The 27366-nt window shown below is 44.9% G+C and overlaps 1 protein-coding gene across 8 annotated transcripts in view; it reads left to right on the top strand.

Moving 5' to 3' along the window:
* The window catches only part of LOC113031912 (transcription factor COE3), a 136409-nt gene that overhangs the window by 96671 nt on the left and 12372 nt on the right, over positions 1-27366 (top strand). For all 8 annotated transcript variants that reach the window (XM_080305382.1, XM_026184461.2, XM_080305378.1 and 5 more), the window contains 2 exons: positions 1703-1829; positions 16790-16878. In XM_080305382.1, coding sequence (XP_080161508.1) covers positions 1703-1829; positions 16790-16878 — 216 coding nt within the window. The remainder of the gene's footprint in view (positions 1-1702; positions 1830-16789; positions 16879-27366) is intronic.

The following is a 27366-nucleotide window of genomic DNA, read 5'->3' as shown; positions in this document are numbered from 1 at the left end:
TGATCACAGTGAAGAAATAACTTTGGCGCAGAACCTGTGCTCCGAGAACAACTGCACAAACCGTACATCATGTTCTCCATCTTCATCTTTCACACACACAAACACACACGCTCGTATCTTAGGAACACCTGCGTCTGTGTCTGCAGCAGGTCTGCGTGTCCCCAAAAATATGCAGATTCAGTGCGAGCTGAGCTGCAGGAGGAGCTGCGCATACGGTGCACCATGAAATATTGAAGCGAGTCCAGAAGAGCAGAACACCTGGCGGGGAAGGAGGGAAGATGCACCTCCACACGCCGACGGAGCTCCTGACTTTGATCAGCGTCGTGTGGCGGCAAGCAGACGGACTCCAAAGCCCAGCATCCCTCTGAACACAGACTGCATGCTGACCCAGATCCCAGTCAGGCGGTCGGCGCGTTCTTACTCAGAAAGTTTTAACAGGAAGAAGAATCGGCTGCTCTCGTTCTGCTCCTCGGTTATCGTTCCAGACATCCGCTGCTGTTTGTAAAACTCAATATTTATCGTGTAGAAGAGGCGGAGAAATCTGAGGACGATACAGATGATAGAACTGATGGGTGTGATCAAAGGTCGTGATGCCGAACCTCCAAAGAAGAAAAGCAGAAGTTTGTGATGCAGAGATGGATTTGCAGACGCAGGCTGAGGGCAAATTAAAAACATGTAAAACCATCATTTTTACTGTAGTTTGAGTAAAAACTCTCTAACATGTGGGGCTCAGAAAATTAGCTTTTTTGGAGGATTTCCTGTCATGTGTTGCAAAATTCCATCCCAGCAAAAACCTGCTGAAGACGCATCTTTGACTGAGATTTGGTTAAAAAAAAGGGAAAATTTACTTTGCAGGTCAGTGAGAAAACATCTGAATATCCCTGAAAAGTTAAAGGCCTTCATTAGATTCCTTTTTGCCTGAAGCCTAACATTACGCGGTTCCCTCTGAAAAAAAAAAACGCTGGTGGGATTTTTCCAGAGTTTGTGTTTATTGTAGAAAATATTCTCTGTGGGAAATAAAAGCTTGGACTTGTTTAGCTCAGCGAGATAATCACAAATTTGCAGCGCTTTTAAGATTTCTTTAAAGTTTGCTAAAAATAAAACGTTACTCTGTAAACGCACTAACCACCCACTAACTTCCTGTGTTTGCTGTGATGACATTTACTGTCGTGTCTTGCTGTCCGAGCTTGCGCCGTCAAGCTTACAGAGTACTGACAGACCACGTATGGAGTCACTAAAAAGTGCACGAGGCTACTGTCCCCCTTACTCACAAAAAACGGGTCCAGACTGTCTTTTACGCCTCGAGCCATCAAACGTTTGAACTCGAGCAGGTTCAGGCGGCTCACTTAATCATCCCTAACATGTGAGGAGGGTGAAGGTCTCTGTTTATGGTGTGATTTATGTTGATGTGATTGTTTTTGTGTGGGTATACAAATGTCTGCTGACTTTCCCCACAGGGACAAATAAACGTGTTTATCGATCTTTTAACGACTTCTTACCGTCTTCTTTGAGTTTTTAAACTTGTGTTGTGTTATTTTTTTATATTTGGAAACTGCTCAGGCTTAGAAGAAGATGACAGTTTTTTTGTTTCAGGAGTTTCAAAGTCGTCCTGATTATTTGAAAGTTTTTCTCATGATTCCTGTCTGGTTTAAAGACCGCAGCTTGAACATTTTGTCCTGTTTTTGTTTCTCTCTTGACTCAGCTGATCACCCCTCACGCCATCCGGGTGCAGACCCCCCCTCGCCACATCCCAGGGGTCGTGGAGGTCACGCTGTCCTACAAGTCCAAACAGTTCTGCAAAGGAGCTCCGGGACGCTTTGTGTACACCGGTAAGCTTTCAAACCAAACCCCGTCGTCAAGCGGAGTTTTCTAAACACTGAAGTCCTCAGAGAGGTTTTAAATCGTTATCCAACGGTTTGATACTGATAGTAAAGTACCGTCAGTTCAAATTCACCACCATTAAATCCGTAAAAGGAGAATAAATCCATCCATTACTGAGATCTAAATCGTCATGTGATGAGGCTGAAACCGAGTGGTGCTTTCACCCAAAATAAAACGTCTATATAACATCTACAAAGTTTGGGCTCGTCGCTCATATTTCAGTGTGAACAAACTTTCCTTCTCAGTTCTACTGGTTTATGCTGGTTTATACTGGTTAATACCTGCGATTTAAGGTTTCAGATCTTGAGACTCGAGGGGTGATCCTCACCATGGAGGAGTCACTGTAAACACTTTTCCACGTCCTGACAGCAAGGTAAACATTTTCCCCGAACGACTCCCTGCTCTGCTCCTCCTCCGCGCGCCCTTCAGCCTCTTTGTCAGCCGTCAGCAGTCAAACGTCCGAAGACTCGATATCTGACTCTCAGATCAGTGCTTCCACTGTCGCTGATTATTCCGTCAGAATATCCAGATGTCATTCAAAGCAGCAGAAAGGTCAGCTCGAAGGCTGTTTAGCCCGATAAGTAAATGTCACTGCGTCGGGTTGTGAAAGAGGCAAGCGTGTTGGAGTTTTCTGTTTAACACCAGTTTATCGCCACCTCCTTCCTCTCGCACTCGTCTTTGTTGGGGGTGCCGCCTCCTCCGACGGCAGGGCCACGCTCACAATGGACGCTCTGGCCGCCGCCTCCTTTTGCAATGCTAATCTGCGATCCCATTTACAGATACGACTGACAAGAGCGGCACGTTGCTTTTATGTGGAGGTGTGCAGTGAATAGAGCCTGTTGTTATCTCAGAGTCCATTAGAGGATGTTCTCCACCTCAGAAACACGCTGGAGGAGGCCTGAAGGAGCTCACAGAACAGCCACACCAGCTTTTCTTACATCAGCTTCAAGTGTTTTACATAATCAGATGAGCTGAAGAGTTGAAAAAAGTCCCCAGAGTTACCTGAAAAACAACAGCAAAGTATATAAAAAGGCTGGAGGTTGAAGGCATTTATGCATTATGTGCATATTTCCTGCTTTTCTCTTCTTCGATGTCATAATTAGATTTTTTTCTGGGTTTTTGGAGTTTGGTTGAGCTGTAATTGAAATTTGAAGACATTTAATTGGGTATTGGGATGTATACAGCGTGTATTTTATGGAAAAAATAACGAATTGATCACTGGGAATGACGTTCATTAGACTGAGAATCAGATACTGCTTCGCTGTCATGCAATGTTCGCACGCATTGGCTGGTGAGGATGTGGTTTAATGAGCTGAACGAGTCGTTCTGCTGAAAAAACGCACGGCGGTCTGTAAAAACTCTGGTCTGCTCCTTTAATCCAGCCTCCACAATCCCAACCAAGAAACGGGAACATCTGACTCCAGCTTGATTGATGGGTGAAAAACAAAACTGAGCGTCCCCGAAGGCATCGCGAGGCTGAACCCGACAGGTGGCCGCATCATAACGCCGCTCAGTTTCTCCTACCCGCCGCTACTCGTGCCAGGGAGACGGCCGCATTGTGCACGCTCGTCGCCGCTTCATCTGATTTACACATGACACGTTCAGAGACGCTGGAGCAAGCGTGTGCGCTTCAGTGCACGCTCAGTGTGCCAACAGCGTGTTGTGTTCATGAATGTAAAATGAGCTGAGTTTTAGATACCGAGCAGGCGAGCGGCAGGTAAATGAAGAGAAAACAGCCTGCTGATGTCACTTCCTTCACGAGCCCACACACAACAAAGCCCATCAAACCCCCTGGAAACCCTTCAAGGCTCCTACTGTTTTCATAAGAATACCTGGAGACTTTTTAAGGACCTTTGGGGTCTGCAGGAGGCTGCAGCGAGGTCTCAGGTGTCTTTGAGTCAGTTTTCTCGGGTTCAAACTGGTGAAGTGAACCTAGATGAGTTTCCAGTGGTTTCTGAGCAGATCTAGCCTTTTTAAGGAAGTTGTAGGCATCTTAGATAGGTTCCAGGATTTGGTCTAGTTGTGCTAAAGCCTTTAAAGGCTGTAGTCTGTAGTCCTTGAGGAAGTTGCACAAGTTCCTTGAGAGTGTACAAATGGGGTTTAAAAAGATTTTAGGCATCCTTTACAGAGTCTGAAGACTGTTCCAGCAGTTGGAGATGCTCCAGGACACCTTGGTCAGGTTTCAGTGGTCTTTAAGGAGGTTAAAGGGACTTGAAGGATCTAGATTTTGTAAGGAGGTCGTAGGTATCAGTAAGCAGTCTTAAGCTGATTTCAGCGGTCCTTGGAGAAGTTCCAGTGCTCCTAATTGTTATTAAGGTGGTTGAAGGGACCTTGAGGAGTTTCCAATGTTCCTCAAGCAGGCCAAGACTATTTAATGAGATTCCAGGGGTTATTAAAGAACTTCTTAATTATTTAGTTGGTGGTCCTTGAGGAAGTTGTAAAGGTCCCTTGAGCAAGTTCCAGGGTTTTTAAATAGGTTGGAGGTGTCCTTGAGGAAGTTGTTGGGGTTTTCAGGATTCTCTCCAGTGGTTAGGTTGAAGTTCAGTGTGCGTACCTGCACATTTATACACCCTAAACGGGGAGATGGGTCTCTGCCAGCCAATCAGAGAGCAGCTCTTCTGTGAACATTCCCGTTAGTATTCCCTCGTTTCCTCCCCCGGCTGCTCTGCCTCTCCTGCTGCCTCTGAGCTGAAGGTGGAGTGACGAGCAGTGGGATCCGAGTGTTTCCCAGATTTCCCGTCTTCCTTCCTCTCTGCAGCTTTGAGCGGCTTCAGGATTTGATCCCGCGGCTTCGCTCGGAAAAACTGGCCAAAGGCAAGAAAGCTGAGCGGAATGACAAAAAGCCTGAGAGCTGAAAAGGTTCTTCCTCCTCCTTGTCTTCCTCGCTAATCATCTGCACTGCAAGCAGATTACCACTGAGATACACAAATCACCTGACTCATTGTGCCACATTTAACGTTTATTTTTTATTTTATTTGCATTTAGTTTCGATGATAAATCCATTTTTACTTTAAACTGTTTTAATGTAAACTGGGAAATTAAAAAGAAACACACAATCAGTAAATTTAAATATTTCTTGCCAGTTTTGTTTATTTTTTATTTTCCAGATTTAGATTTTTGTAGTTTTCTGATACTTCTGGGGGTTTTGTAGTTTTGTTTTTGTAGTATTTTCTTTAAGAACTGGTTCTTAGTAGGTTTTTTTCCACTTCTTTTACTTTTGCAGTTTAATGTTTTTGTAGTTTTATTGGATCTCCAGCTTTTTCAGGTTCACAGTATCTGTAGTATTTTGTGTAGTATTTACTGTGTACACTGTATTTTTGTAGTATTCTGTGATTCTAATGAGCACTTCTCTAGTACTGTGTAGTATACTTGCTGGATCTGTATCCTGCAGTGAAGCTGTAGTACTCCTGTAGTGCTCTGGCATGGTAGCTGTAGTACTCCTGGAGTAGTAGTGCTGTAGTACTCCTGCAGTGTAGCTGAATTACTCCTGCAGTACTGTGTAGTTTTCCTGCAGGCCTGTGGTTTCTGGTGTTCCCGGTATCTCCCTCCACTCGGCTGTGGGTGTTGAGTCGCTGGTGCTGCCGGGTCCACACCTCCTCTGTGCTTGTAATGCACGGATCAATGCAGCCTGCGGGGGGGAGGCTCGGGGGAGGCGCGGGAGGGGAGCGGAGCTGTGGGATCGATGGGTGCTGAGTTATTGCGGCACTCGTCCACTGATTTTTAGAGAGCTGTGTTTTCCCAGGAAAGTCAATACCTCCAGGCTCCCCTCATTAATTTCAACCCCTCCATCCCCACTGCGCCTCCCTCCTCCCCCTCCTCCTGCAGCTGCACCTGGGGATCTGCAGCCCTGGAGAGAGAAGGGTGGAGGAGGAGGAGGAAGACAGGGAGAGAGAAACTGAGATGATGAAGTCAGATGAAGGGGGAGAAGAGAGAAAAGGAGGGAGGTGTTGCAAACTAAGGTGATGAAGTCAGATCCAGGGGGGAGGACAAGGAGGGAGAGGAGGAGGGGTGGAGGAGAAAGAGGAGTAAGAGGAGGAGAAAGATGTGATCCCGGGTTTTAAAAAGCAGACAGAAGGGAAAATATTGATTCCTGATATGGAGATCATGTTTGCAGCAGATTATTGATGTAGTTCCTCCTCCAGGAACAAAAGTCTGTGCCCAGTGTGAGCGGGGAGGCCACGAACTGGAGGCGTTAACTGGAGGACACCCAGCACCAATATCATCATCATCATCATCATCATCATCATCATCATCATCAGGCAGGCCTCAACATGCCTGACACCCCCCACCCCTTTTCTGTACACCTGGGAACTGCAGCTGCTCAGCTGTGTACACTCCAAAAGTATGTGGACACGTCAGCATTGCATTGAAGCACTCAGTGTCCGCATTGTTACAGCAGCTTCTCCAAACTGAGCACATCCTCTCTCGGCTGTTCTGTTCTACTTTTATGGAGCTGTTTGAGTTTTACTGAGCTTGTGTTTATCCTTTATTGGCTGTTTTCTCTGCTTCACCCTGTGGAACATTTTACTTACTCAGATTTTTGGTTTTGTTCTTTCTTGTAGAGATTTAACTCTAATGAGCCAAATTATTTCGTACTGGTTCTTTTTTCTTGTTATTTCTGCTGCTGTGGTGCAGAAATCAGTGTCTGTGGGTTTCATGGGTAATGTGCTGGTTTCTGGATGTTTATATATACGTGTGAATATTTCATGATTTATACAGTAATTGTTATTTATACTGCATTTTTAGTCTTCTCCGTTTTTCTGGGTTTTATTTGTTAATATTCTGGTTCTACAGGTTTGTAGTTTTTATGCTTCTGCAGCAGCTCATCCCTGTCCTCTCCTGCCCCCTCTGTGGAAAACTGAAGGTCAGAGGTCAGACTTACTTCCACACAGACTGGTAGAACTATCTGCTTAAAACTCGCAGTGTGTTATTCGAAGTAATGACAAACTTAGTTGAGAAAAACTCAAATCCAGGTCTCAATTTTTCAGCTGCCAGTTCCAGACCAGATGTTCCAAACCTGTTATTCCAGCTTCAGATCACCTTTGATATTCCAGGTCTGGTCTAGATGTTTTGGCAGATCTAAGGATGATTCCTGATCTGATATTCCGTTTTTTTTCCATGTTTAAGGAGGTTGTTTTTTCTGGAGTGCCCCGGATTTGTTCTGCAGTTTCTGTTTCATAGAAAATGAATCTTTCTGGATTTCTTCTGATGTTTCCTGCAGTTTCTAACTTTTTGTTTTCCTCATTCACGTGTTTGAGATGTTACGTGTGATTTAAGCGCAGCCGGACTTGCTTAAACAGGTACTATGCACAAGGTTTTTTTGTTTTTGTTAAAATGGCGTGTTGTAGTTTTTCTCTCCTTTTAGAGAACGGGTGGTTTAGTGTCTCTGCACTTTGGGGCTTTTAATGATTTCAGATCTGTTTCTGAGGTGAAGTTTCTTGTTTCCACCTCCGAGCTGGAGCACTGTAGCAAATGTAGCTCCCAGCTCTGGTTTTAAATACTGCTTCAGAACAAAATACCTCAGAGGTAGCCGGTCCCTTGTCTCCTGCAGGGAAACGTACTGCAGTGATGTTACGCGATAATCCTCACGGTGGTGGTTTTTAAGTTACTGGGATGCACCCTCCACTCGTCCCCCCGTGTTTTTTTTGTTGGTGGTTTTCCGGTGTGGGCGTTGGGATCCCTCTGGGACCGGCCCTGAGATTAAGCAGCTCTGCAAATAAAATCCACTCCACTTACTTGGATAATTGTTTTACTGGAATAACTAAAGGATTCAGTGTTTTTCTGTGGATGCAAAGGTCAAACTTCTGCTGATTTAGTGCCGCCCTCCTCACGCTCTCCCAGTGCTCAGTGACGGCTGACGAATCTCAGTTTATCCTGTTTGTTCTCCATCTTACTTCTCCTCTTCATGGAAAAGTCAGAGGTCAGAGGTCAAGCCTACATAGGCAGCCTGAGTGATACTCCGAGTGTTTTACAGGTCTGACTATTCCAGGTCTAAACATGATGATCTTGAAGATGTTTGACGTTGTTTATGTTGCTGCGTTCATTAAATAAACGAAGGAGCTGTAGCGTTGCCCAAACTGAGCTTAATTTAACCACCTGATCATTTGGGATGACATCACTAGAACGGACCAATCAGTGAACCTGTATGCCCTCGTGTGATGCAGACCTGGTTCATTAATAGTAAGTCTGAACTCAAATGCAACTTCCTCACTCTGAGCTCCTCTCTCAAAGTACAATGAAGCACTTTGTAAGTTCTGCTCTTCCTCCTCCTCCTCCTCCTCCTCGGCACACATGGAAAACATTAGCAGATTCTTCCAGAGGGTTCGCTGAAGGTCTGCGAACGTGTAACCAAGAGGCCGGCGTTACACCTCCGACCTCAGCTGGAGGAGAGAAGGAGGAGGCGCTCCCTCTGTTTTCGCTGTTCCCCCCTCTCCTGTCGACACGTCTGAGGCACCGTTCGCTAATTGACTTCTGAATTTTTATTGTTTAATTACTGTCGCAGTAACACATGGAGGCAATTATCTGTAGCCTGCTCGGGATCGGCTTACAGCGGCTGACGGAAACAAAGAGAGGACGAGGCAAACGCCGTTTATGGCAGGACTCGCAGTGAGGACAGAACTCATAATTCAGCTGGAAAAACCTCCGTCTGAACCACCGAAACGTCACTTCAGCCTCGTCTTTTTATTCTATTTAACCCTGTCTGGCCCCGACAGCAACAATTCGCAAAGACAAAATGCTGGTTTACAGGAGGAGGGATTCAGTGCGCTTTAGTTTTGTAGTTTGTGGGTTTGTTTCATGTTGAGTTGAACAGACTAAGGGCCAGACGTACTAATCATGAGGCCACAGTTTGGTTATAAGTTCAGGATTTGCTCTCTCCAGAAACAACACAGCTAACGAGCCTGCAGCTGCTTTACTGCAGCTCAGATCAGCGTTTAAACCTGGAGTCAGTTTTAGAATAACTCTGACACAAACACCTGGCAGAAAGCGCAGATCACTCCCCCGCTCTGATCCTGGTTCTGATAGAGGTCTTTCCTGTTTTATGGGAGTTCTTCCTTCCCACCATCACCAAGTGCTGCTCACGGGGGATCGTGGAATCTCTCTGCAGTTGTCTCTCCAGGGTCTTTACCTTATAATATAAGGCACTTTGTTGGTCGTTTGTTGATCTATTAAGGAAATTTCTGTGAATTGAAATTAAGATTTTGGCTGGTCGGAGCCATTAGTGCACGGCATGAGGAGCAAATTCCTGGGTAAAAAACGTGTTGCTCTAAGTGCCCCAGTGAAGCTCGTTCAGAGTGAATGCCAGACGTGATTGGCCGTTCAGGTTTGTGACTCAGCTGTAGATTTATTTAAAAACCGTCAGTTCTTGTGTTTTTGTTTTAGTGACGTCTAAATCTCGATTAAACATCATCTTCATTTTGTGTTGAAAGCTCACATCTGTGCGGCGCCCAGAATAACTCCAGCAGATGTTTAAGGAGACGTGCTTCAGATGTTACCTGTGATTTAAGCACAGTCGGACCTGCGGCGGCGTTATTTCTTCTTCACAAGCGTCAGACCTGTTTGCAGCACAGAGGGCGAGGCGAGGAGGCGGATTAAAAGTGAGGCGCTTGCATCAGTCAGTGGAGTCATTAACACCCTCCTCCACCTCCTACACCCGCCTCTGCTGCAATCGATGCTCATAGAAATTTCATGAACTTTAAACAGTGATTGACAGGCAGCTCCGGCCCCGGCCGCCGCCAACGCCGCGCCCTCACAGAGTGTATGAAGTGACAAAAGTTACTGGAACATGAATTAACTGACCGTCGTGTGTGTGTCATGTAAAGTCTCATTAATAGAAACTTGATTATCTAATTAAAATCTTTAAGATGAAGAGCTCGCGGCCTGATGTTGGACAGATGTTCAGCAGATTATTCACTGTGAAGGTTTTTCAGCCCTTTGTCTGCAGGTCCTCTCAGGATTATTAAAAGCGCTCCCCACAGAAGAAGAAGAAAAACACCCTTGCAGGTGCTTCACAGTCAGGAAAAATACACATTTAAGAGTGCATGCAGGCAAGTTTTTATCGATATCTAAGTAGTTAAACTCGAAAACTACAGATTTTTTATGATACAGTTTGGGTTCCGGTTGACAAAATTTGTTCTCTTCGTGTTCTTTCCCCGTGTCTTGTCTTGTTTTCTGTGCTGAGGACTCGACGCCTGCATGGTCACGCGGTGCATCCTCGGCACGTTTGAACAGCACCAACTGTCGAGGCTTCATTCAGTGAAGTTCAGCACTTTCTTCATCTCGGAAAAATTCTGTTTTCTCTAAAATAACCGCATACGGCCGAAGTCTTACCTGCAAGGACGAGAACCTGAACCATCAAAATGTTTATTTTTTAAATTGTTCCCCAAAGTTTTCCCAATCAGGGAACCAAACAAATCAACTTTTAAAGACAAACAGCTAAAACGCAGGGTCAGGAGCTGCTGGGATTGTCGCTGATGGTTTCTCACAGGGTTAAAACGATCTTTCATCTTTTAGTGATTTAAATATAAACAGAGTGGTTTTTTTATGTGTTTTTATTCTTCAATACTACAAAACACCAGAGGAAACCCGTCGTCCTGCTTTACCTCGGCCAGATGTTTAAACTTTAGATGCTTCATAAAGGCAGAATTTATGGTTTGGGTGTTCCTAATAAAGTGATCAGCGAGTTTGTGTTACAGAGTCGGGATGTGACGCGTCAGGAGGCGCGTCTCAGTCACTTAGCGGCGATCACACGACAGCAATGAAACAACACGAGCGCTGTCGCGTCCCCGCCTTTGATCTCGCCTCTCGTGTCGTCTTTTAATAGACGGCAGAAGTGTGCTCTCCGCCGCGGGAATTCCTCGACTCTCAGCAGAGACGCACCACATTTCATATATCAAAGAGCTCCACTTTGGGAATGGGGACTTGTGGAACTAATGTCGGGTAATTAGCCATTTCTGCGGGGGCATTTTCGGCGGCCACTCCAGAAAATAATAACTTCTCAGGTGGGGGGCCTATTTCTTTGAGGCACTCTGCTCGACCGGCTCTAATCACGGCGAGGTAATTATTCGCTGATTAACACGCGGCGTCGGGGCGGATGTTCGCTCTAATCACAGGGGCTGTTGCGTCAGCGACGGCTCTCGGAGGAGGAAGCAGAAGGGAGTGGGCGCTCATGTGGGTTATAGAGACGAGACGACGGTACCTGAAGATACCTGAAGACACCTGGCGGGTTCGGGAGGGCCGACTCTGATCTTCATCAGAAGATCGCGTCTTCATTGCGTAAAGAATGAAAGAAAAACATTTCAACATCAAACCAACACTGACGCCAAAATCCTCTGCAACACGGAATCATCCGCCACTGAAAGTAGTCCCCAAAGTGCAGATAGACTCAGAGTTCATACGTTTGATCTGTTTTTGCTCATTTTTATCTCTCTTTCCATTTTCTGCTTGTTTTACTTAAACACGTGCAGACATGTCCCCACAGGACTGCCCTCCTTGTCACACCAGTGTGCACATCCATGTAAAACAAACAAGCTGCAGAGGAAACTTTACGCTCGCTGTCATTTACAGACCTGCCTAGTCGCCCCTGCTCTCTGCGATGACTGAGTGATGAATTGAAAGTCGGAGCAGATCAATAATCCGCTGAAAAGATGCTTTCGGGGTGTTATGGCAGCCTGTCAGCATGCCCCCCACCCCAGCTGATGCTGGTTGGCCACTTGACAAGCAGAAAAACAAATCAGCGCGTCCACTTAAGGCTCGGCATGTCGTGCATCTGTCACACACACACACACACACACACTGAAGGAGGCGAGGAATCATCAGCAGTTGCGATCGGCGGGCCATGAGGCCAAACGCCGCGCTGACCTGCATCAATCATGCGGCCGGGGGAGATGGGAAATAGCAGCACACGTTACTGCGGGACGGATGAGCGGCGCCTATTTGAAATGATGAGAGTAATACAGGAGGAAACCACGCAGCACTGAAGTCTGCCGGCTCATCGGGGACACGAGAGCGCCTGCGACGAGGCCGTGAACGCCAAAACAAAAACAGTAAAGGTGAGCAGAGACCCTAAAGTGCGGATTTCATCTCCGGCTGGTAAATATATACAAACCAGCGGCGTGGAAAAGCAGATTCAGGGCGAGGAGCAGCAAATGAAAGATAAATGTAAACAGTAGTGAGGAGGAGGATGTAAACAGAGGCGGGCTCTCCTCTGAAGCACGGCGCCCTGCTGGATTGTGGGAGCCGAAGCGAGCGGGGTAATGAGCCTGCGGAGATGTTCCAGTAATCCGCCGTCCTCCCTCCCAGAGCTCTGATCCTCTGATCTGTGATCAGCCGCCATCTGCAGCCAGAAGCGGCGAATGATACCAGAGCGAGGAGAGGAAGAGGAAGCTTCCCCTTCAGCTCGCTGTCAGGGCGAAGCCGGACAGGTGAGAAGCACCAGGTGGTCAGTTTGACAGCAGGAGAAGCATCGAGACAAGAATCCAGATCTGCGGCTCCAGCTTTAAAACAAGCGCGTTTGATTCATTCGCTCTTCAGTGTGGCTGCACCCTTTCACAATAAAAGCTGTGTAATTAGGGATGCAGTGATTGAAAGTTTTCAGACTCATTTCCAGAATTTTAAGTCTGACCTTTAAGTTTTTGCCCAGTTTTTGGTTTTTCTGGGACTGTGTGTGTCACAGTATAGTTTTTAGCCGTCTCATGAAGCACTAGTGGTCACTTTAAAAAGCCTGAGCCCTCAGACCCATGGAGGTCCAGCATGGATACATTTTACATCCTCACTTTCATCCTGCAGCATTTCGCTCTGTTTTAAAGCCTTCTTTCTCATCCTGTTACTTTTTATCACCTTCTGTAAATTTTATGTGTCTCCTGCTTTTATTTGACTCTTTTTTTAAAGCTTCTGTCTTGATTGTTCAGACATTATTAATCGAGCAGTAGTTGCTGGGTGTTTGAGCAGGAAGTGAACGTCTCTCCTGTAAGTGCGTAAAATATCCTCCTCCTCTCCGACACTCCAGATATGCCGTGAAGAAATTAGTTTCAAATGTGATCCGCCTCCCCCTTCTTCTCTTCTCTTCCTCTCCTCAGTCACTTAGCAGTCTAATAACGGAGCGTGCCGCTCAGCAGGACGCCGGCCGACCGTTTGATCACCTTCACAGCGAGGGCAGAGAAAAGGATCCAAAGAGAGAGGGAGAGAGATAAATACTTGATGAAATATATAAAAAATCCCCTCCTCTCGCTCGCCTCTGTCTCTCCCGCTCTCCTCTCACCTCTGAATTATCTTCCTCTGCTCCTTTTCTGATTTATAAAAAGCATCAGACGGCAGGAGAAAGCGACGGCCGTGGCCTCCTCGCGCTGAACAAAGAGGAGCAGAGAAAAATCAATACAAATTACGATGGAGAAAGTGGCACTGATGCCTGGAATTGCAGCATATGTTTACACTAAATCAGGCAATCTGTCTTCATATGGGCGGTGTAATGCGTGGGGTGGGGGGAGGGGGGGTCAGGGTTCGCATTGCCAGCCGCCATTCTCCAATTACACTGGCTCCTTTGGAAGGAGGCGGTCTTTATCGATTGGCTGGGAGGAGCACGGGGCCCTGCAGGCAGCCAATGGGGTGCTGGGGTCAAAGTGCAGCGAGATTTTAATAAGGCAAAGTAATGGGCTTAATGCCTGTAGGGGGGTCGATCCCCATCAGAGGTTCATTAAAACTTCTGTCTTTGTTTCATTCTCCGTCTGTGGTCGTCTCCACCTCCAGCAACGATCGCAACCTCAGAGCGCCGTCACGTCTCTGGAGAGAGGCGTCTGAATCCAGATGTTTTATCAAACCAACTCGACTTATTGAGACACTCAATGTACTCATCAGAGCCCACAGCGGTGTGGACTCGTCAGAGCCCAGGGCGGTGTGGACTCTACAAACCAGAGCAGCTCCTTTAGACCTTTCAGAATAAAACTTCTCATCAGTTTTTAAACTTCAGAAATAAACCACATCTGTCAGTGGCTGAATGTCGGTGTCCAAGAGTTTAAGTGTGAACCAAGCGTCAACCAAAGTGCTGTTCCTCTGACGTCCACCGGAGGCTCCAGGACTCAGTCCTCATAGACTCCCATGTAAACACGTTTACGGCCAGAAGAATTTCTAATTTCCCCATTTACAACATTTTACCTGTTTAAATTATATTCAGGCTCAAAGTTTGTATTGTTAGGGGCGTGGCCTCTTTGACTTACAGTTGTATGGTTACAGTTCAGTTAGCTAGGCTTCCCCTCGACTAACTGAACTGGACCTCTGGGCTGTGTTTGTGCTGTTGGAGCCTTTTGGATCATTTTTAATGACCTGATCTGACCAATAAAAGGGCTGCTGTGAGGTCACTGTACTAACAGACCGTCTAAGAAATCTGAGGTCCGGTTTTGCTGAATTCTAGGATTTTATTTGGTTGTTGCTGAGCACTAATTGTCAGGTATTTGTGTCTGTGGATGCAGCTTGTTAGCATTAGTGTCACTACTTACACTGAAGAAACAACATGGTGGCAGGAAAGCTGCTGATGTTGGATGATATCACAGTGATAACATCCAGACGTTTGGCGATGAGCCCATGTGCAGGAGGTTGACAGATAAAACCAGGCTTCTCAACCATGTACTTGTTCCTAAAACAATATTTTGTTTTCCAAACTTCAATATTTTGTATTTTATTTTTGTCATTGAGTAATAAAATTTTGTCAAGTGCTTGTGAAAAATGCCACATTAAAGTCATCCCAACACATAACAAGACGAATAAAGCAACTTTAATTCTGCTTTGAAGGCAAAACTAAAGTGAAAAAAACAGAAAATCTTCAAACCAGCAACTCGCAGACAGAAAATGTGTCCAAACTAAGGAGAGAGAGGACCAGGACAGAGATATGAGGCTCGTGTTCCCAGATTCTTTCCAAGACTTTTAGCACAGATCGGGGACTTGGATCTCAGAGATCTCGAAGAACTTTTGGCGCTGAGGAAGTTTCCGGGTTTTTTGATGTTTATCTGCAGACATGTCACCTTCGATTGAACCACATCAGCATCATTTCTCAACATCTCGGATCAGCTCGGAGGTCAGAGAGGAGAATACTTCCTCTTCTGATGGAGGTGGCGAGTTAACCATCACAGACCCCCCCCCTCCCTCCGAGTGTAAATGGGTTTTTTATTCTATTGCAGCAGTTCCCATAGTGCCTCTCACTTGTTTTATAAGTTGGGATGTATGTACGCAGCGTCAGGAGGCAATCCAGTTTGGGATTCACCGCTGATTGCTGCTCGTGTCGTCCCGGTGCATTATCTCCATTCATCCTCTGCTGCTCCGCATCCCCCCAAAAAGTCTCTTTGGGATCCTGCAATGAATCGCTCTTTCATTCGCGGCGGGCCGAGGTAATAGATTCAGGCCGCGCTGCTCTCTGCTTCCTCTCAGGGAGGCGGGGATGCGAGGAATCCAACATGGCAGCCCCTGCGGCGAGGGCCACGTCCCTCAGCACTCTGTCACCCTTCAGATATCATCCCCACCCCAGTTGCAGCCTGAAAGCCCTTTTTCTCCTCCGCCGCCGCTTGAAACGGGCTCCGACAAATTTGATTTAGCAGCTCGCCGTTGCCCATTCCCGGGAAAAGAAAACAAATATTGTTATAATGGTAATAACATCTATTTGGAGCGCTGGCGACAAACGGCGGCGGGGCCCTTTGAAGGAGACCCCTCTGTGCCGCCGTATAGCTGCCTTATTCTTATTCATGAAAGCCACGGTTATGCATATTAGCGCAAACTAGCTATTCTACTCAGCAGCATTTGGAGTGTCAATCATCCTTACAGAATACAAGAGCCAACGGTGACAAAAGCGGAGTGGGCAAGATCGGCTGACAAATTGTCCCCAAAGTCAAATTTGACAGCCTTTTATGATTAATGGGCTTGATTATGGAGAAGTATCTCCCCGAACTCATTTCCGGGTGTTTCTCCAGCTCTGCTCAGTGCATATGGAGAGAGGAGGAGGAGGAGGAGGAAGGCAGATTGTTTGCGGAGGTGAATGAGTGGAGGAGAAAAGAAAAGAGAGAGAGGGCTCGGTGGAGGGGAGGCTGGATTGAATTAGCCGTGGAGGAGAGGTGGAGTGTGAGGTCTCGCACTTGATAAACAGCAGCCGAGATAAGAGAGAGTGAGATCAGCTGACGGCGCTCGCTCGCCCTCTCCGTTAGCGCTCACCGCTAACACGAACCAACAGGAGATCAGAGGAGAGGGAGGTGAAACGATCCCTGCTGAGTTTAAACTTCAGGAAATGACAGGAAGTCAAGAAAAACCTGGCTTTTGCACGCGTGTGCAAAAGACGAGCACATTTCGACAATGTTGCATTAAAATTACATCTCACGAGTTGGGGACGTGTTTTTATTTTCTTCGATTTCAGCACAATCGCAGAAGAAGGAAAGGCTGAAATATGTTGTTAAAAAAAGACCATCCTGACCAGAGCAAAAGACTCAAAAAAGATGCAAAAGTACAGTAAGAGGTGCGACAGCTAGAAAAATAGGGAAAACTACCAGGACACATAAAAAACTCCTGAATGATGCAAAGACACAGTTGGAAGATCTGAAAGTCCCACAAAAAAAATAAAACTACAACACGCAAAACAAACCTAGGACAATGCAGTGACACAGATACAACGTTAAAATGTGTCAAATACAACAATGAGAGGTAAAACTACCATGCAAAGAGACAAAAATACAGAAAAAGAAGAAAAAGGACTACAGGAACTACGGCAAAAGATAAACCTTTGAAAAAGAGACAAATGGAAGTACCAAAAAAGAGTAAAATGACCACACAAAGATGATGATGAAGATGAAAGCTGCAGAACTGCAACAATCAGCTGAGTTCCTGTCAGACGCGTGTGGGGTTAAATAAACCCTCTCTCCTGTTTCTGTTTGTCCCGCAGCCTTGAACGAGCCCACCATCGACTACGGCTTCCAGAGGCTACAGAAGGTCATCCCTCGCCACCCCGGAGACCCTGAGAGGTTACCTAAGGTCAGTAAAGACAACTCATTAACTTGCTGCTGTGGGTCAAAGGTCAGATTTAAGGCCAGGAGGTTGGCTTAAGTCTGGCAGGTATGACCCATAATGCACCTGTCATTCAAGGCTGCTGCTAATTGGGCGCTTTAATCGGGTTTAGGGCCACATTAAGGGCTGATTTCAAACTGAAGTGGCTTTTTGTCCCTCCATGGACGCCGTAGACCACCTGCGCTGTGAGCTGAAGGCTTCTAATGCAGCACAGGGCCGAACTCGAGTCGCCTGATTGGATTTGTTGGTTCTGCTCGGTACGCTCTTGGCACGGTGCGGCGCTCCTCGCTGCCAGCGGGCCAGATTGTTCCCGAGCCTTCAAACAGGAAACAGCTGTTTATGGGAGCAAATCCTGCTGCTGCTGCTGCTGCTCTCGCTGCGTTTTGTTTCCCCTCAACTGGCGAGGAGGAGGGCGCGGATGGTCGTCAAGCGTGATCGGTTTGGCGATGTTTGGCTTCTCAGAAGCCCAGGGAGAGAAAAAAACATCAGAATCATGTAAATTAACTCTGGGACCTAAAAGTGGAGGAGGTGTAAAACATTTCATGAATTACAAAGTTTAACTAAACTTCATTTTTAAAATGTCTCGTATAATCAAAGCTCCGTGCTCGATGCCTTTAACTAAAAAAGAAACATTTGATTTGATTAGTTTCCTTTGTGATTTGTGATGGACGTCAACATAGACGTCAAAACTCTTCATTAATTTTCAGTTTTCCTTTAAGCGTACAAACTCTGGTTTTATTTTGTGCAACTGGTCCACATGTGCCTCATTACTACAGGAAATACAAGCATCAGATACAATCAGATTGTGTCTTTATTAAAGAGAATGAACACAAAACTTTTGTTCCATTAAAACTTTAAAGCAGCTTTGTCCAGTTTCAGGAAGATCAAAAGGTCTTCTGAACATTTTCAGTTTAGTTTATCTGACGTGGACATAAACAAGTCTTATTCTGCTGGAAACGCTGCAGTCGCATGTTTAAAGTGTTGGATCTGTATGGTGTCACTGAGGGCGGGGATATCCTGTTTATCTGATCATCTCAGGCACACAAACCTTCTGTTTATGTGGGACAGCCAATCAGAAGACATGAGGGGTTGTATCACATAAAGATGGATTATTTTGAGGTCTGAATCATGCAAAGCTGCTCTGGTAGAGTCCAAGAAAGCTGGAGATGAGCAGAACTGACCACTGTGTGATGTTTGTCTAGTGTTAACTACCCCGGCTACACCAACTGTCCAAACATCACTGCTGTTTAGTTTTTTTTAGAGATGTACGTTTCAGTTTTTAGAAATATACAATGGAAGCTCGCTATCTAACTTCCAGCAGCCTCCTAACTCGATTACAGCCTACATCTTATGTGAGAACGAGCACAGTGATCATTCCACTTTAGCTGGAAGAATTTGGACTGTTTTTAACTCTCAGCCTTTGTTTGTTTGTTTGTTGTTTGAAGAAGAGTTTGGACCTGAAAATGGCAGCAGAATGGAAAAACTAAGCCAATTTTTACGCCTTTATTTAAAGTTTATGGTGGTAAATTTATATCTCTACGTGGAAGTGGAAACAGGGTCTGTTAAACTCTGCGGGCTTTTTGGAGAAAGGCGGTGAGGAAGAGGGATTTAAAAGTGCAGAAATGCTCCTTTAAGACAAAGTCGAGAATATTGAAATCAGGGAGCTGGTGTCACCCACGGAACGACATTTGTATGCTCACACAGAGGCACGGCGTGCAGCCATCAGGCGTCCTGGTTAGTATGAAGAGATTATTCTGGCTGCAGCGGCTGCGAGGAGCTAACTGAGGCAGATTCTCTGAGGCAGCGAGCAGCGGCGGCTGGCGGCGAGCGTCAGATGGGCTCTGACACTCGAAAACAGCTGCCAAATTGAAACCATTTATCAAAATCTGACATCGGAGATCCAGTCACCAAAAAAGCAGTTTATTTGTAAATTGATACTAATAGCGAGCACACATTGTCTGGCCCCTTTGATGGCCTGATTTGCAGCCAGAGTGGGACGTCAAACACCCTCCTCCCTCATCCTCTCCCTTTAAATATTTATTTATTCAAAAGAAAACTCAATAAAGCTGCAGGTTTCTCCCTCCTGGACGTTTTGGAGGGAGAGGAATCACGGGAAGAGGAAGAGCGGCGCTCCGCGAGGTGACAGGACGGCGTGCTGGCAGTGACCGAGCAGCGACGGGTTAACTCGAGTTGTCACTTCTCTTTTGTTTTCACCTGCAGCTGCCGCTCTGCAGAGGACAGCAGCAGCAGCAGGTGTGGACAGAGATGTCTGGGCGGCTGGGTTTCGTTTTTGGACAGGCACGGCGCCGCTGAACAGATTGATTCGTTGTAGACGTCAGGTAGAGCATTATGGGAGCAGCAAGCAGGGTGAATATGGAAGCCAGAAGGAGAAACATCAGGCTGATTTCAGCTGAAAGATGGGGAAATGCCGTTCGGCCTAGCTTAGCAGGAAGCGCGATTAGGTGACGACCGTTCAGACACAATACTGAACAAAATGATCGTCTTAAGGTGGACCTCCTCTGCTCATTTCGCTTTCCAGCGCAATAATTTAGTCACACAATACAGAAATCAGCAGATAATAGGATTTTAACAAGAGTCGTGTTTAGAAGAGTACAGCTGGGCATGTATGTCGTGGTAACTTTGGGCTTTTAGGATTTTCTTGAACTGCTGCTAAAATACAAGAATTAGATCCATAAATCTGAATTTATTTTGGGTTTTCTCTGATCCACACAGGGTCAAAGGTTATATACAGGCTCAAATACAAACAACCTCACTAATGTTTGGTTAAACATCCCTTAGCAAGTTGCACTTTGACCAGATGCTTTTGGTAGCCATCGGCAAACTTCTGGCATAATTCTGGCTGCATATCTGACTGCACTTCTTAGCAGAACTGGTCGAGTTCATTTAAACTGGTTGGGTTTCTGGCACAGATCCGGCTTTAGGGCAGGCTTGAGCCTCGGTGGTTCCTGAACATCCTAAACAATTTCCTATCATCTGAGGGTGACAGTTTGGATCTTCTTCCAGCAAAGTGCTGACACATACGTATAACTGTGCTCACGTACAGTTGTTTGAACTGATAGAATCCGCAGTTGTTTAGAAATGGCTCAGACAGAACGTCCCAACTTGTGTATTACTAACCAAAACTAGCTTACTTATTTTTGCTGATGCATTAAAAGTCGTTTTGCAGTTGTTTATTAGCTGTAATTGTAATAAAATAAATGAGATTAAGCTATTTTATAATAATTTTTTAGTCATATTAGTCATAAAAGCTAAACTAACTTGACAGTTTATCTCTTTTAAAAGCTCTCATTCTCTGAACTTCACGACACATTTCAAACAGTTAGTCTTTTAGCTCCAAAGCTATGTCAAAAAAAACAACTGTTAGCTTCATGTGAGACGATATCTCGCTTCTATGTAGAAATGTAGAAGTAAGATTTTTAATTACTTCAGGTCATTATTGATTATTCTGCTTTTTCTTTATTGTGTAAATCATTGTTTGATCTTTAAAAATGGTACAAGGAAGAGAAAAATCTCCATCACAATATCTTGTTTTGTCCTGAGCTTCTAAACGCAATGCGCCCGCTAACGGACGGACGGACGCTGAGGTGTCCGCTTCCAGCCCAGCCAGGCTGGAAATGAAATTACAGGGCTGAAAATGATCCAGGAGAAACCCCAGAGGTCATCAGTGACCAGTTGTCTTTCCCAGTTTGTCAAACTACCCAAACTAACTCTGTGTGTGCTGTGGACAGACATGAAACCGCACTCACGTTAATTTTAATTTGTCGTTTAATCAGGTTTCATATAATTTTATCTATAAAAGGGATCAGGTTATAAATGTTGGAGATTTGTTTAAAATACGGGACACCCTGTTGTTAAAAACAAACGCTACTGTTAACATGAGGTCCATGAAGATTTGTGAACCATGGGGTGGAGATTAAATGTGTTTAGCGTGTTGAGTGTGCACCTTTAGCTCTGATCATTGACCCTCATCCGGACTTGTGGGGGGGCGTCCGTCCGTTCAGGGATTATTAATTCCGGCCCACTTCATGAATGAGGAGATTTTCAGTATTCATTGAGAATAATGAGCAGAATTCAGTTCATGAGCTGAATTTTAATACGTTTCCTTTGAATGGAATTAACCCCACACCATGTCCCAGATCATTAGAATACCTCTACGCCTGATAATCGCTAATCTGAAGATCTGCCGTGATACTGCTCCCTTCCTCCTCCTCCTCCTCCTCCTCCTGCAGGTCCATCCATATTTTATAGAGATCAGTGGGGCGGCGGCTGTATCTGTAGCTCTGCTCAGGGTGATTTATCATTGTTAAGGCCGCTGTCTGATGGCTTCTCCTCCAGGGTCACGCTGATCCCTGTTCGCCTCGCACCTCCTCAGCCACGGAGCCGGCCCCCTGTAATTAAGCCCCTAGAAACCAAATGGAAAAAAGAGAGAAAGAGGTAGGAGGAAGAAAAAAGGGGCGGAATATGTCAAGAGATGGACAGAAGAAGGGCAAGGGCACCAAGGCCACGAGGGTGCAGTCTCCAAGAGGTTTTTTTTTTTTTAACGGTTATTTGGGAGGGAAACGAAGTACAGTAAGAGTGATTCCTAGTCTTAGATAGATTTTGCTCATACACTACTACAAGTTGAACTGCTTTAAAATATTTAACCGTGAATTTTATATCTTCATGACAGCGATATACAGTCATTTGTAATCCCCAGAAGCCCTCTTTGGGGATTAAGCTGCGCTCATTTAGTCACTTTTGCTGACATTTTAAACATTTTTTGTGACGTTTTCAATTCTGAACTGAAGTTTTAACACAGTCATGAGTAGAATGTGCAAAATAACTAAAAGTTTTTTTAATGACCTGAAATCAGTGACCAAGCTGATAAACACACCAGCAAAGTGTTTAACAACAAAAGCAGGCACAGTCTTAAGCTTTATTATATTACCATTAATCATTAGAGATGAGAAATTATTTGTCAGGAAAAAGGACTGTTAGTTAAATATTAAATATCAGTTTACTGTTTATTATTGACAAGTCTACTAGGGTACTTCTGCACTCACAGTTCAAAATATAAATCTTTATTTGTTTACGCTCGACCACAGAGCAGCCGTCAGTTCAAACTGAAACAAGCAGTTTCAGCTCCTCCCTCTTTGCACCAGCTTTATTTCAGATTGGCTGCTTCAGGTCTTAACATGAGGAATATTCTCACTAAATGACACAAAACATAGAAAAATTGTATAAATCTGAAAGTTTCCAGCAGTCTGCAGCCTGATCCTTTGGTTCAGAGGGATTACTGTCTATACACTGACGTCTTAATTAGAAATTTTAGTCAAGCTTAACATGAAAATCTACCTTTAGAAGAGGAAATGCTGACAGGAAACAAAGAAAAGCAAAATATTTGCCCTTTATTACTTAAATAGAGAATATGCCTGTATGCTGATGTGTTTCTCTACAGCACAATAGATCCACTTTAAGTAAAAGCATATATGTTTTAATATTTCACGTCTGATAAAATAAACTTTCTGTAGTGTTTACTTACTTTAATTTATTGAGAGACATCTCTAGCCAGCTGATCGTCTATACTGGGTTCTTTTAGAGGAAAGAAAAAATGGCCTCAAATCTTAATAAAACAAAGGAGTTGCTTCCTGTTGGCTGCTCTGTGATACAGTGCTGTAACATGTCCACATGAACACACACACACCTACACAGGAGCTACGGGGAGGTTTCATGTGAAGAGAAGCACGAGTCTCAGTGGGTTTAATCAACGCAGCACTGAGGAGGAGGAGGACCCACCTCGTTCTGGACTCACTGATGATGGTGAAACCCTCCCAGACTGAGATAAACTGGTCTGAACTGGAAAGCAAAGGTGTATGTGTTCAGCTGAATCCATCTGCCTCCCGTGGTGACGTTTGCATGTCGTTGTGGTTCTGTTTATTAAAATACAAGTAAGATTCAATGTGGCTGAAAGATGTTTGATGTCGAATTAGAATTTGCTTTAGTAAAATTAGTACATTTCAGAGGACACAGATTCGCGCTCAGTAATAGAGCTAAAGCACCTAAATAGTCTTATTGGTTCGCTGCTTTCTTCCTTTTTGTCAGAAGCAAAAGTGAGCAGCTATTTTAGGAATATATGGAGGGAGGTGGCCTCTTTGACATGGTGACACAGGCGGCTGTAGCTGCTAGCTGTCTGCTAGGCTTCACCTCAGCTAATTAAGTCTCTGAACTGGACCTGTGGACCGTGTTTGTGCTGGTGGAGTATTTCTAATAAGATTAACTGTCCAATAATATGGCTGCTGTGAGGTTACTGTAGTAACAGACTAGCAGGTATCTTCATCTAAGTTATGTTTACATACAGTCCACAGATGCAAACAATAACATAGCTAGTTACTGTTAGCTGATAGCTTAGGACTCCCCTTTCGTCTAAATCTTGCGGCTCCAAAAACCAAACATAGCAGCAAAAAAGTTAATGTTTAAAAAAACAGTGGTTTACGTGACAGTGTCTGTATCAACTAACACTTTGGTTATGAGTTGCTGATAATCTTCCACAGAGGGACAATCCAAAGTGCAGGAATGTGTTTTCATTTCCTCACAGGAAGTCTTAACACCATTATTCTCTACACATTTTAATTGCTGTCTCTTCATGAGCTTCAAGTTCATTTATCAAATCAGATGAACATGAGCAGCCTGTTTTTGAACTGTCGCACACAAACGTTTAATTTCAGGCACTGCTAAAAGGCAAAGAGCCATTCCACTGATTTTACCCCCACCATAAATAAATACATTTTATGTAGTTACGATGTCGACCACTGTTTTTCTTTTAGATTTTTTTGTGTTTATGCTTTCTAGAAGCATTCTTTTGTTCTGCAATTCAGTTTTTATAAATATATTTTTGAAATAATTTTCATCGACTTATTTTCACATTTTTTTCTCCAATATTTTTATGGTGTACTTGTATTTTTTTCCCCTTTTTATTCGTAACTTCCACTCAGAGTTGCAGTTATTGAATTATTGTAAATCAAATGTAGTGAAGTTTGGTGAAACGGCGACTCGCAAATTGGAGCGAGCGTCTGAGCAGCCAATCATTAACCAGCCAGATGTTCGAGCCCAATGATCCAATCAGCTGCCTTCGTCTCTCAGCTGTTTCATATGTCCACTTAGCCTCCCCCCCCCCCCCCCCCCACTCCCCACTATCCATCTCCTTTCAGCTGAGGGGAAACACCCAGAGACCCTCTTCATCCTCATCTTCATCTCCCATCCCTCCTCTCTCCTCCATCTTCTCCCACATTCCCCACACTCCTCCTCCTCCTGCTGGAGGTGTGGGTCAGTGATAAGAGATGATGATGATGATAACTGGGAGCCAGTGCATTACCGCATCGATCGGGGCCTTTCAGCGCCGTTAAAGCGCCCGGCGCTCTGATTGCCGGCACTCGCTCTGACAGGAATCCGATGGCGCTGTCTGTGTATATGTGTGTGTGTGTGTGTGTGTAAAGGGTGTGGCCTGGCCGCTGTTAGTGTGTGTGTGTGTGTGTGTGTGTGTGATGGCGTGAATAAGGATGTATGGCGGTGTGGCGTGGAGTCAATTAGTTGCTCCGACAGGAAGAAACAGATCGAGCAGCAGGAGGGAGGAAATCTGATCCGAAGGAGGAAAACAAAAGAAAATAAACAAAAACAGGAAAAACCGTTTTCGTTCAGTCAGCAGGAAACACCAACTCTTCTTCTTCTGTTCACGTTTGTTCTGCTTCCTCTTTTTATACTTCCTGTTGTATTTTCCCTTCATCTTAATTTTTCTAAAACTCCTCCATTTTTTCTATTTTTATTTTGTTCTGCTTCCTTTGTTGTTACTTTTGTTCATTCTGTCTTCTCCTCTTCATCTGTTTTTATTGTTCTCTTTGTTTCTCTCTGTTTTCTGTTTTCTCTCGTCCATCTTTTCCCTTTTGTGCCGTCTTGTTCTCTTATTTTTCTCCTCTTCTTCATCCTTTTTTCTTCTACTCCTTCCTTTACTCTGTTTTTCTCTGTTATGGTTTTTCTGTTTCTCCTCCTCTGTCTTCTCCTCCCTCGTTCTTCTTCTTGTGTTACTTCTTTTGTTTCTTCTGTTCTCCACTTCCTTTTTATGTTCTGTTTCTGCTCCTGTCTCTCCTTCCTGTTTTCATGTTGTTCTTTTCTTATTCTGAGTAGTAGTACTACTAGTACAGCGCCTAATTCACAAATCACAGAGAGCCCACCAACAAATGAACAAGTGCAAGTACACACACACACACACACACACACACACAACCACACTGAGCAGCAGCAGCGAGGCCTCGGAGGCGTCATTAACTTGAGAAGGCTGTTGTGTCTGTCAGAAGCTAATGAAAATAGAAGGAGGACACACACACACCCAAACACACAAAAACACAGACATACACACAGAGCGGGTGAAGTCTTTTCTGTGTGAGGTTTTAGTGTCTGCCAACTGTATATTTAACGTGTGTATGTTTGAGTATGTACGGTTGTGTGTAAGTAACTGTGTGTGTGTGTGTGTGTGTGTGTGTGTGTGTGTGTGTGTGTGTGTGTGTGTGTGTGTGTGTGTGAGAGAGAGACGGGCAGCTGCTGCGTGGCGTCTCGCTGCCGCAGCCGACCGAAGGAGACATTAACTAACTTCTGTTTTCTAATGGAGATTAATGAAGCCAGAGGACCAACACACACACACACACACACACACACACACACACACACACACACACACACACACACACACACACACACACACAACAGAAGCACACGCATAGAAACAGAAACACACACAGAGAAATGCACACACATACATAAAAACACGCACACAGAAACACGCTGGCAGAGATGTGGTTTCACCTGTCAGGCTGATTATTTGGGGTTATAGTTTGAAAAAGAAAAAACAGGGGAGCTGGAAGGAAATAGGACAGGAGGGAAGGAAAGCAAGAAAGGCAATGAAGGACTGAGGAAAGGAGAGAATTAAGGAGTGATGGAGAGAAGGAAAAAAGGAAGACGGGAAATAAGTAGCAAAGGATTCGTGCTTCCGATCTTCCTTCCTAGACAGTAATCTAGGCAGAAAGGTGGGAAGGAAGAAAGAAGGAGCTGAGGTAAGAAAAAAGATAAGGAAGTAAAGGTAGGAACCCAGATAAGGAAGCAAGTCAAAACGGAAAAAGGACATTTGGAACAGTTAAGAAAGGAAGGAAGGAAGATAGACAGAAAGAAAAGTAAGAAAGAACAAGGGAAGGAAGGAAGGAATATCAGTGAGTGGAGGATAAAGGAGGAAAGGGAGCAGAAAAATAACATGAGGAAATGAAGGAGATAAATAATAAAAGGAAAAATGGAAGGAGGGAAGGAAAGACACCATGAATGAAGACAGGAATATAGAAAAATGAAAAGAAGGGGGGAAAGGAAGGAATGTGGAAGACAGGTAGGAGGGAAGGAAGGGAGAAAGGGGATGACACAAGAATGAAAAACCAAAAGCAGTAGGAAGAAAGGAATGAAAAAGATGAAAGGCAAGAAGGTAGGAAGATGGGAAGGAAGGAGGATAGGAAAAAGGTAAATGAGATGGAAAAGGAATGCAGAGGAGGACACACAGAAGGAAAGACAGTAGGAAGGAACAAAAGTAGACTCGAGAAAAGGGAAGGAATACAGAGGACAGGAAAGAAGGAGGAATAGAAGCAAGGAAAGATGAAGAAGGAAGAGAGGGGGAGAAAAGAATGAAAGAAAGATCGGTAACCAAAGTTAAAAAAGAGAGACAGTAGGAAGGAACACACGAAGTCAGGAAAGAGGAAGATGGGACAAAAGCAGGAAATAAAGGAGGTAGGGAAGGAAGAAAGGAAACAGGGAGCAAAGAGAAGAACGAGCAGAGCTCATCAAACAGCTGATTCTGGTGTAAACAAACAGTGATGCGTTCACTTCAACGTTCAAGCTTCAGGTCAAGGAAAAAAGCGTCCGCGTGCTGGACCGTTGCCCCCGAGGTCATCGCCTGTCGTGGGAAACGGAGACCTTCGTGTGTCAAAGGCCGGTTCGCTGCCAACTCAGAGGAAGCGCTCTGATTGGCCAGGGAAGGAACACAAAGTGCGTCTCTGGAGACGTTTTTGTTTAGAAGCTGCGGCTCCAGCAGAAAGTTAAAATGCAATAAAAAAAAAATCAGTAGAATCCAAAGTAGAAATCCCCTTTAATCTCTGCGTTCTGCAGTGAAACTCGACAGAAATAAGAAGGCGCAGATTTGAGCGGCAGGAGTGATTCGTGCCGACAGCCGCGAGACGAGGGAAACGTTTCTCCTCAGCGGCTTCGACAGCAGCAGAATCTCTAATGCTGAGTTCAAAGATGCGGTTCAGGGTCAGCCGCACATTCATAATCACAGGTGGAAGGAGCTCTCGCACTCCTTTACTTCATATTAGAGCTGCACCGCTACTCTGTGGAGGGACAGTTTAATGCTGCTGAACAACAAATCGACAA

The sequence above is a fragment of the Astatotilapia calliptera genome, chromosome 2, assembly GCF_964374335.1.
Source record: "Astatotilapia calliptera chromosome 2, fAstCal68.1, whole genome shotgun sequence".
Lineage (NCBI taxonomy): Eukaryota > Metazoa > Chordata > Actinopteri > Cichliformes > Cichlidae > Astatotilapia > Astatotilapia calliptera.
Note: the sequence above shows the minus strand (reverse complement) of the source record. Positions and strands in the feature narration are given on the sequence as shown.